The sequence below is a fragment of the Mesocricetus auratus genome, unplaced genomic scaffold (assembly GCF_017639785.1).
Source record: "Mesocricetus auratus isolate SY011 unplaced genomic scaffold, BCM_Maur_2.0 Super-Scaffold_100676, whole genome shotgun sequence".
NCBI lineage: Eukaryota > Metazoa > Chordata > Mammalia > Rodentia > Cricetidae > Mesocricetus > Mesocricetus auratus.
Genome location: NW_024429266.1, coordinates 173,642,634 through 173,653,541, shown reverse-complemented (window position 1 = coordinate 173,653,541; position 10,908 = coordinate 173,642,634). Strand labels below are relative to the sequence as shown.

At 49.7% G+C, this 10,908-nt stretch overlaps 1 protein-coding gene across 4 annotated transcripts in view; it reads right to left on the bottom strand.

The window, feature by feature from the left end:
• Window positions 1-516: 516 nt before the first annotated feature.
• Window positions 517-10,908, bottom strand: part of Mtmr14 (myotubularin related protein 14) — a 43,025-nt gene continuing 32,633 nt past the window's right edge. For 2 of the 4 annotated variants that reach the window (XM_005066153.4, XM_021224848.2), the window contains 4 exons: window positions 10,619-10,757; window positions 9,800-9,979; window positions 3,932-4,087; window positions 517-1,105 (listed from right to left, as the gene is read on the bottom strand). In XM_005066153.4, the coding sequence (XP_005066210.1) occupies window positions 922-1,105; window positions 3,932-4,087; window positions 9,800-9,979; window positions 10,619-10,757 (659 nt within the window). In that variant the 3' untranslated portion in view covers window positions 517-921. The remainder of the gene's footprint in view (window positions 1,106-3,931; window positions 4,088-9,799; window positions 9,980-10,618; window positions 10,758-10,908) is intronic. The other 2 variants (XM_005066154.4, XM_040737775.1) reach the window with 1 other exon arrangement.

Here is a 10,908-nt window from a genome sequence, read left to right as displayed (position 1 = left end):
CAAGTGTGAGAGGGTCAGTGAATGGTGAAGAACTCTATGTAACCCTTAGTTAGCTTGATGCCTTTGAAACTTGACACTCACAAAGCAGACCCCTCCCCCGCTGTGAGTCCACTGCTGCCTCCAAGGTCCAGAAGCCTGTCTCTTTACTATTAATTAGCTCAGAGCGTCCATCCCAGGACGCTGCTTCAGAACCTGCAGCGATGAGTAGTGGCTGTCACCAAGCCCACTCGGGCCTGTTGACCCCTACTCCCCCTTCGGTCTTACGAATCCATATGGCACACTTTATGGCTTGAGTTGACTCATAATTTGGCTCAGTGGTAGAGTATTTGGCTTGTCATACACAAGGTCTTGGTTTCTTTCCCCAGCATAGAAAAAAAAAAAAAAAAAAAGACAAAACCAGGTCTAGCTTTCCTGCATCACAACTCCCCAGTCCCACCCTTCATTCAGCCCAAGAAAGGACAGCAAGGTTATGAGCAGCTCCATGACAGTCACAGCCAGATGAAATGCCAGACAAAAGCCATTCAAAAAGACTGATTTTATTTTGTGATTGGTGTGAAACTGCCTCATTTTCAGTGCGGGTGACTCTCCTTCCCAGGAAACAAAAATTGCAGAATGGGATCTTCTATAACCATCATGACCTCCATGAGGCCCTAGGATAACCCCACAGAGTTCTGATAGTTGATAGGAATCCAAAGACCAGGGTTGGTGGGAGGCAGTGACGAGAGTGGTTGCCAGCCAGGAGGCTGGGAGCTAGAAAACCCCATCCTCAGGCTGCCCAGGTTTGAGGCTACCATGTGCGTGACAGAGATGGAGGGTGTGGCATTTCCCCCTGTTCTCCAAGGGCCCCTTTGCCAGGCATGGCTTGACTCCACTGTGGGCTCAACTGAAGCAGGAGCAGGAAATGGTTGTGTGCGATCAACTTCACAAGGCACTGGTGCTTGTGCCCCGGAGTCCAACACCACGGGCAAACTGTTCTAGCAGGCCTCCAATGGCACCAGAGGGACTGGGGGCGACTGCTCGAAGTCCCACTGTGCTGCTGTATGCAGCCAAGAAGGCAGAGCGCACCTCCTGCAGCCTCGTCTCCCGGTCACTCAGGGCTGTAAGTCTGTAGAGGGGGGAGGGACAGAAGGGGATATATATGAATATACTGTAGGACAGGATCTAAATAACCTCATTCCACATGGCCTAGCTTCAAACTTCTAACCGCACAAAGTCAGCACCTAGCTTGTGACCCAGACTCAACATATATTCCCGGTCACAGTAAATTTCAGCTCTCAATCTACTCTCCACTGCAGAACAACTTTTATTGGAGCATTGACTTAACTACTACTTTCTGCTGGGTAAACAGTCATCCTGGTGATGATAGAGAAGGGGGAGCTGAGCAGTGGCATATTTGCTCCAACATTTGTTGGCTCCCATTCCCTCTAAGAACAAGCTGAGGCACAAGTCATTTGCCTGCCTGTAAGGAGACTCTCAAGACATTGCAGTGGGTCTCAGCTGCTAGCAGGCTACAGCCTTTTTGTGGCTAGGGCCAGACACCCCCTGGAAGGAGCTTTAGCCATGGGAAACTAAGCTGCCCTGAAGAGGCCAGGATCTTCCAGTGGAAAGCCTGGGCTCCAGCTGCACCGCAGTCCTGGGACCTCCCAGGCAAACAACTGGAAAGGTGTTGCTCTGATTCTTTCCCCCTCCCTGTTAGGGCACTGATCATGGCAGACCAAAAGCCTCACCCCACTGTCTGGAATTACAGGTCAAAAGGGGAACTAAATACACACAACTCAGGCTTATCCACGTGTGAACTCCACATGGGGTTGTCTGACACCCTAGGGTCTGTAACAGAAGAGGCTTGAGGCTATCATTTGATACCACCCACCCATCCTCTGCACAAGGTCAGATATATGTACATTCTGCTAGAGGGTTGGCTGGAGAGCCTCTTTAAGGGCTATATAGGTCTAGATGAGTCTCCACAGCCCATCCACCATGGCATGAGACTAACAAGGACCACTAACTCACTCTAACTTTCTGCCCTCTTGAAAGCCATCCTTGGAGAATCCTTCCCCGGGACTTTGTCAGAGGTTAACAGCAATGTGCCCCCTTCCTAGTAAGCCAGGTCCTAGGAAAACAGAAGTCTGGAACAGAGGACAGTCTTGAGGCCAATAGAGGTAATACAGACAAGTCCTGAGGAAACAGGCTGGTGGGAGTTGTCTGTGAGCAGTAAAAGGCAGCAGCAGGGGGCAAAGCAAAGTTAAACCAATCCAGCAGCACAAGGAAAATAAGGTGATGCCAATCCCTGCAACCCTGAGGTCTCTGGGACACTGTGGGGAGACACATGTCCTTGAATCTTTCTAATAGGCTTTCCTCAGGCTGGAGGCCATGTGCATGCCTCTCAGCTTGTGTTCTGCTTCACTGGAGAACAGGATATCTATCCATATACAAGGAATAAGGACTATCTAGGGGTCTACATGTGTATTCACATGGCCCTCCACCTTCAGGCAGCAGAAGGGACAAAGACCAATCTGTTTAGAGACAAGAAAACCGAGACAGGCTACTGGTGTACATAGGACACAAACAGGCAAGGTTTGTACATGGTACAGCAACCGTCTCTCTCAAGAGCAGGATAACAGGGTTGGGAAAGTCAAGGCCGACACTTCAAGACACAGATGGAGAACAAAGTAGCTAGGATTTAGACTGCTTCCTCCTAACAAAGTCCAAGGGTGTCTTCACAAGGAATAGAGACCCAGACTCAATCTTGGAGGCTCTGAGATTACAGAATCTGCTGTCCTTTGAGAACTTCCAGACCTGGGGTGGGGAGAAATGGGTTGGGGATGTGACTTGTTTGGTAGAGTGCTTGCTTAGCACGGATGAAACAGAGTTCCATCCCCAGGACCACCACATGTATTAAGTCTGGAGGCATATGTGGGTAATCTCAGCATTTAGAGGTAAATAATGGCTGGATGATCAGAAGTTCAAGGTGACCTTTGGTTACTACTATACTAGGCCAACCTGGGCTAGAGATCCTGTCTCAAAAACATTAAATAATCTAAGATCTAGTTTTATGTACTGAGGACTAGTGGTCAGGGAGGCTGGACTAAGCAATGGCTTTTGGAAGCCCTATGGTGACCTCCCATAGAGAGCATTATCCAGTGTCTGTCTAGCCCCTGCCTGACTTCAGGTGGACCCTCAGAGTAACTTGCCTCCACTCAGACAGCAAAGGGTTGAGTGTTGTAAACTGGATTCCAGTAGTGGTGACAGGCTGAGTTCCTAGCATTTCAAGCCATCCCAGCATGGTTGGTGGTGAGAAGTAAGGCTTACTGAAGGGCCTGTTGTGTAGCTACATCTGAGGATCAGGACTCTGGAGTTCTCTCCTGCCTGGCATCTACACCAGCCACCAAAGCTGGCAAGGGGACATGTGGCTTCCCCAGAGGAAGGAGGCATGTGATCTAGCAGTGTCTTATTTTTGTGCTGAGGCAAAAGTGGAAGAGTGGGGTTCACAGTAACTCATGGTTCTGCTCGATGGCAGACCTAGGCTAACCCAGTGCCATTCTGCCCTGGCCTTCAACATCACCTAGTTTCCTACCCTACTGTTCAGTTTTCAAAGGATTCTCTATCAGGCAAACCCCTCATACATAAACAGGATCCTCTACAGTTATAGTCCAGCTAGCTGTCCCTCAGGGTACACCTGACACATCTGTGGATGGGTTTTTGGAAGCCAAGAAGAGTGAACACCAAGTCTAATGCACTTCCTGAGTTGCCACAGGTATGCTTCACACCCTGGGGATCCAGAGGCTGCATGCAGACAAATGGGGGAGGGACAGAGATCCTAAGCTGCTCCCTCTGGTCAGCCTCTGCTTCACTCCTGACCAGCACTCCTGACTGCTCTCCCGCTTTTCACATGGGCAGGGGAGTATCCTGCCTTCTCAAGCAAGACACTTACAGACAACTGTTAGGGAGCTCATCCGGGAAGCTGAAAGGGAGAGAGGAGTCTGTGTGCAGGACAGCCCGTTCCTGAATACTGCCACAGCCCGTTACCATCTGCCAGCTGCCAAAGTCTGTGGAGAGAGAGGATCCGGGCAGGGGATGGTCCACTGATCTGGGGCAGAGAGAAGAGAGAGGGGAGATGATGCAGTCAGTCACACGCCTGACAGGGGTGCCCTGGGGAAGGGTGGGCAACACAATGGCCCTGTGGCAGGGCTGTGGGGTTCTGATGGAGCAGCTGAAAGCCAACTATTTTCTCCAAAAAGAGCAAACACAGCTGGGTAAGGAGCGAACGAGAAAAGAATATGAGGTATGCTAGGCTGAGGACAGTGCTTTGTGTAGACACGGAAGCCAAAGACCAAAAGCAAGCAAAGCAGGGTAACAAGAAGTGGATTAGACTGATGTGCCTTTCCTGGTGGCTGATGCAGTTAAGTACCACACCTCAGCAGCTGACAGTTTAGGTTGAAGCCAACCCCAAGGGCAATCACTCTCTCTTAGTGACATGCATCTGTGCAGCATGAAACGCAGGGTCACCGAGATCTTATCAGAAGAGAGGGAGGGGGAGGACAAGCCTTTTGGAAACTGTGGAGGGTGGTGACCTAGATGGAAGATGGAAAGATGGAGTCCTGAGGTTCCCCTTCCTCTGTAGCTCCTCCCAGGAGCCAGAGTTTGTATTCAAGAGCACCACAGAGCAAACTCATGGCTATGCCCAGAGGGGAGGGATGAATCAAGTCAGGCTGCAAATTGACAGCTTCATTAGGCCTCTTCTGACAGGGAGATTTGGGCATTGGGGGGAGAAGCTGTACTGCCACCTCCTCCCCTACTCAGCTAAGTTCCCTCCTCTGTCTGGGACAGCAGATGACCTGTGGGCGCCAGAGAGGCTGCAAGTCAGTCTCTGGCATCAAGCCTGGAACTCACTACATAGCCCAGGCTGGCCTTAAACTTGAGCAATACTCCTGCCTTAACTCAGTAACAGAAAGGCTCCCACAAGGATGCAGAAACAGGGCCAGAGTATGAACAGTGGTGGAGTCAGGAAGCAGGGGGAAATTCTCTGCCCTACCCATTTTAGTGACCAGCATCAGTGGATCCCAAGATGACAGCATCATTCACCACCACTATCACCAGTTGTTTGGCCAATCTGTCAGGCACCTGTGACCTATGTCCTATATACAGCCCTGGTGATCTATTTCAAACAGGCCTACAACAAACTATGTAGGCCAAGTTGGCCTTGAATTCATAGCAATCCTGCCTCAGCTTCCTAAGTGCTAGGATAACAGTCATGCGCCACCAGACACAGGAGCTTTATTTTTAAATTACATCTATGTGTGTTTGTGTATGCATGCATGCATGCATGCTACTGTGAATGTCAGAAGACAACTTGCAGGCATTGGTTCTCCTTCTACATGTGGGTCCTTGGAATTGAACTTAGATTATTAGGAGTGGCATCAAGTGCCTTTACTGGGTGAGCCATCTCGTCCGTCCTATAATTAAGTTTTTAAAACTCATGATGAGACCACAGATTTGTCCTGAAATAGAAGCACAGCACCTTGAGAGAAAGAAAAACTGTGAAACTGGAATGTCTGCCAATACTGGGCCTTGTCACATTCATCATTGTGGTGACCCTGGGGCAAAGTGTGTTGTCTTCAGGGATGAGAACAGGACATGGTCTACTACCTGATAGAAGCCCCAAACAGTGCATGAAGTCAAGCCTCTTGGTTTCTTGATAGAAAAACATCAGGCCTGTGAATCACAGCCAGCCTCCCAAGAGAAGCCTGCCCTGGGTGTTCTCCTGGCTGTGCTGGGCCTTCAGCCAGTGCAAACCCTCCAGAGACACAGCCTGGCTCCTCAGTCTCCACAGCCCATCTGAAGAGCTTGTCCATTTTTAGCAGCTTATGGGGAACAGCTTCTAAGACTCAAAGAAGACTTGGAGTAGGGGGAGAGCACCTGAGCAGAGGAGAGTGGGAAAGATGAAACATCCCTGGACCAGGGAATGCCGTGAAGTTTCTCAAGTTCCAAACTCATTCCCTGGGGGCTAGCCCAGGGAATCAGAGCCAGTAGACGGGTTTCTGCCTAGTTCTTCTTAAGCACTCTGGTTCCTGGGGTAGTCAGTTCCCTTTGCTTCCTAGAGGCAACATCAGGCTAGAGTAGCTGCCAGGTGGATGAGGAGGCAGCGGCAGCAAGAGGGTATCCCCTCCTATGGAACAGAAAACAACTTTCATTGAGCAGCTACTCTTGAGACACTGAAAATTTTCTAGAATGAACACATGAGATCTTCCTACCCAAGGTTTAAGTCAAATAAAAGGTTATGTAAAATGACCATTTAGCTCTTCCATTTGAGAGACACTTAAAAACACTTGGATCAGAACAGTGTAGAGGGACAGCTAGAGACAAAAGGTATGTGTTCTCCTAGAGGGGCCAATGCCTGCATATGCGAAGGAGGGAGAGCCAGAGGAGGCTCAGCATTTGAGTTACCCTCATCAGGGCCCTGGGCTCCTTCCTACACAAGGGTTAACAAAGCTGTGAAAGAAAGAAGTCTGAGTTTTGACTCCTCTGCTCTCCTGCTCAAGCAGCAGAAAGAACATGGCCAAGCAGTCCTCAAACTGGAGCTTTGTCCTAAGTCTGGGGCCCGGAAGACATAAGCTTCTATACAGGATGGTGGCTTCCATCTTACACTTTACTCACTTAGCTGGCCCCAGCCCAGGCCCTTCAGTGGCTCCCAGTCTCTCTACCTCCTGGCAGACACCTGCCTGAGAGCAGTTATGCCAGGGAGCATCTAGTTACTACTTTCTGTACCGAGACACAAGAAAACAGATACAAGGAGTTCTGGCTGAATCTGGGCTACCTGATGTACTTCTAGTTACTCATATTTTAAAAGCATCTCAATCATGCTGTCATAGAATCTTTGAAAGTACAGTTACATGTCTGAAGTTTCTGGTTACAGATTAGAAAAATGAAAGCCATCAGGAGACAAGTGACACGAAGGGAGTACCTGAGTCAAGTCTAGACTTTGAGGGAGCCTATGTCAATGGACCAAACTTATCCCTTGCCACCAATCATTAATGCAACCTGGGATGCGTCTCAAAAATGGACCCATAGACTCTGCCCAAGTACCTGAGATGGGGCTCTCACCAGCCTGGCCTCTGACTTTTTACATATGTGCACGTCACCCATCAAGGCCTTCTGCATTCCTACATCTGCCCAAGGAGAAAGTCTTGGAGCTCCAAGTTTTCTCCTCCAGGTCTCAAACTGGGATTGCCTTGGCTGTATCAACACTCCCACCTAGTTTGGAGCAGGACAGGAATCTATGTCCTGCAGAGAGCAGCCAGGCTTCTCTGCTGTATAAATGGCCTGGAACAGAGCTCATGGCTTTATAGTGAGCAGGTGGCAGTGCCTGGGGGTGCAGCTAACTGGGCAGCAGAGGTTAGTTCCTGTGTTGCTACTTAGCTATTCAACCAGGCTGCTGAGTATCTCTCAGCCAAGTTCATCTGCTCTTCAGGCAGCCTGGCATCAAGCTGGGCTCAGTGGTGGCACTATCCTCCTCAGTCACAGACTGTGCCAGAACCCTACCCCTCACTCCTAAGGGGGCATGAGAGCAAAGATGAAGGCCATGCCAGGGTGAAACAGGTGATTCCTAGTTAAAGCAGAAGTAGATATGTACACTACAGTCAGTCCTGTGGCTGATTAATATGGTAGCAGGGGAAAAAAAGCCACAAAGTCAATGTCTTCCCAATGAGAAATGTGGAATCACAGCCTGGTAAGAATCAACACTCCATAGAGCAACACTCCCCACTTACAGCAAACCCTCGATTCTTCTTCTTACAGGGGTCTTGCTTTAAGGGAGGCAGGGTTAGAGAATGTGGAGCACAGGAAACCCAGCACACATCAGCAGTGACTTTAGCAGTCATGGATAACTTTCCTAAAGGACTGCTTTTTACACAGATCTGCCTGTAGCACTGAAGACCTGATTGGCTACTGTTACCTAAGAGGCAGAGCAGTTAATGACAGGATCCCTTAGGCACTTTAAGATAAAAGAGACTAAATTAATTTTAATGTTAATGGAAATACATAATTAGAATGCTCCAAATCAGAATAGTGTAGTCTTTCAAAACTCTGGCAGCAGACATTTGATTCAGAACTGTGTTGCCTGGGTAGCTGGGCCTGGCTCTGAGCAGGTGCTTTCAGAAGACACTGTTCACAGCAGTTGCCCCACACACTGTCTATCCAATCACCACTTAGGCCCATGATAGCCTTAGGCTGGCCTCAGGGTGTAGGGCTTTGAGATTAAGAGATGGATCCCCCAACAGTCCTCATCTTCCATAGAAAGGCCCTTTATGGCCACCCTGGACCAGTTAAGTCTGAGTCACTCAAAGAAGGTAAAAAGACATAACGACAATAGACAACATTCATAAGATTGAAGGAAACTATGACAGTGACTGGGGAAGCATAAGGGGACGATAAAAAGTGGGTGTGAGAAAAAGTGACAGGTCAGCATGGGAGTTGTTTACAAGTGGGGCAAGGCTTAGATAGGAAGTAGAACCTTCTGGTTTCCTGCCCAGCTAACCAGCAGTGCTACACAGAAAAAGAGGCAGGGACCATGAACAAGAACCTTGGCCCAGACAGCAAAAGTCTCACAGTGCCACTACAACACCAGAGTAGCCCTGAGGACAGCCAAGTGCAATGAGGAGGGTCACAGCAACAGGCATACATGCCAGTCCCACATGCAGGATGTGAACAGGCACAGGAAATGTGGACTGTCTGCCTGGCCATGGCTCTGTTTAGTCACAGCCACTATGTCTCCTATGGGCTATAGTCGTGACTTAAAAGAATCATCAGACTTGCAGATGACACTGAGGTGAACGGCTCTCCTGTAGGTGTAGTGCACATGGGGCCCCTCTGGCTGGAACAGCTGGCCGTACTTGCCCACAGCTCATTTGCTCTGCCTCCCTGAGGAAGATGCTTTGGCTCCTCTTACTCCACTGTCTCCTCTTGTCCAGAGAATGAAGGAGATAATATGTTTTAGCAAGTTTGCCTTTTAACAGACCTTATACCAAGGACATTACAGAGCAAAGCTGGGCTCAGTCTAAGTGGGACTCCAGAGCTCATGCTCATTCTGCTAACCTTTTAGGGATCTCTAGACCCCACATTGTTCTGTCTTCAGAGGGTCTAAGATGTAGACAGGAAAGCAGTCAATGTGAGATGGAAAAAGCACCATCAGCTGGTTTTCCCCAAATGCCATACCATCTCTCCGTCAGAAGCCCGGGTGCATACTCCGTTCTAACTTTACCCAGGAGGTACAGTGTGCTGGCCTCACCACGGGCACACCTGTCCTAGCTGAGTTGATGCTTTTTCAGGTATAGATAGAGTTGCTGTAGCTTTCCTGCCACACACCTGGGCTGGCTCCTTATCTGTTTTAGCTTCTCCATCAACGTGGACATGGAGAAGCAAGAGACATAATGAACCCAAAGTATCCAGACTCATCTTGAGTAACAATGGGCAGTCCACAAAGGGCTGGGATCTTCCCAAGGTGACCCATGGAGGCAGTCCTGCCTCTGTCAGTCACATAACAACCATTCCATCTTCTGTGTACCTATGTACAGAGCTCCAGGAAATGATTCCAAAGTTTTTAAAAACCAGTGAAGGCTCTGTGCCCCAACAGCAACCAATCCTTCAAAGAGTAGGCCTGATAAACTATTCATTTCTCCCAGTTCCTAAGGCACATACCAACCAGCTTAAATGTTAAGATCTCCTTTCCCCTTTCCAACCTTGCCGATAGAGGAAGACCAGCCACCTTCTCCAGCAGTCTCCTTTATACCTTAGGGTTCCTCACCTGGGTTTGGGGACCTCAAGAGGACTGCTGCCCATCCTGAAAAAGTTGTCAGAATGGTTTGAGGATGAAGAGCTGGAAGACTTGGCTTCAGTCAGCCCATGGTGGGAAGGTAGGCGGTCCTCAGAGGGCTGTGGTCGACTCCAGAGCATACTCTGTGGGGAGGATGAGTGACTCTTCCTCCTGTGGCAGAAGAGCAAGGCTGTCAGCGGGGCTCTGGAGCCACTTTGTCTATGGGGGAAATATCACACACAGAAGGCACAGACGCTTGGTCCTCTCCCAGGCTCAAGGTCACAGGCAACAAGGCTGAGATTTTAATGGAGAGGCTAAGGCCCATCACGTCTCTCTCAGAGGACATGCCAGGAAATTATTCTTAGGGTGCACTAACTGCTCCATTCCTTTACCTGCATGTGCTATACAAACTCTGCCATGTACTTAAGGCCTCGGATCCTGTCATGCTCTCAATAGCAGGACCCTCAAAGCAGGTCCCATACCCACACCTTTTGTTTCCTTTCTCTACGCTGGTCCCCACCTCCTGGCATGTTGTACAGGGTATTCTTCCCTCCCCCATCTCACTGCTGCTTCTTGGTCCCCCGGGAGAACCAGCCCTTGATGCTCCTGGGCCACCATGCAGTGCCCCTCACCAAGCAGATGGCTGGGATCTGAGGCCCAGTGCAGACAGCAGGGGATGAAGCTATGCTCTCAAGCCTTCTGTCAGAGCCCCCTTTGTTCCTGGGGCTCTGACTCCCTAGGGCCTGGCTCCCTAGGGCTGGTGGCCTTGGGCCACAGCTGTAAGTTTACCATCTCAGTCCGGCCCCTCACCAAGCTGCCTGAGTTGGTGCTCCTGCCGGGACAAGTTCCACAGTCTCGTAGGTGAAGCTCCCTACAGCTCCTGGTGAGTTCTCCAAGACCAGTGAGAAATCACTGCCTAGGCTGGTGGTGCTGCCTCGGTCTCTGCGTCCTGAAAGCAGCCAGAAAGCCTACATGTTACCTTCCTCACTTTCAGTCTCCCACCTTTTCCACACTAGGATGGATGAATAAGCTTCTAGAACAGGTACCCATGTGGTCTATACTCAGATAGCTAGGGTGAAGAAGTCTGTTAGGGGCTAGGA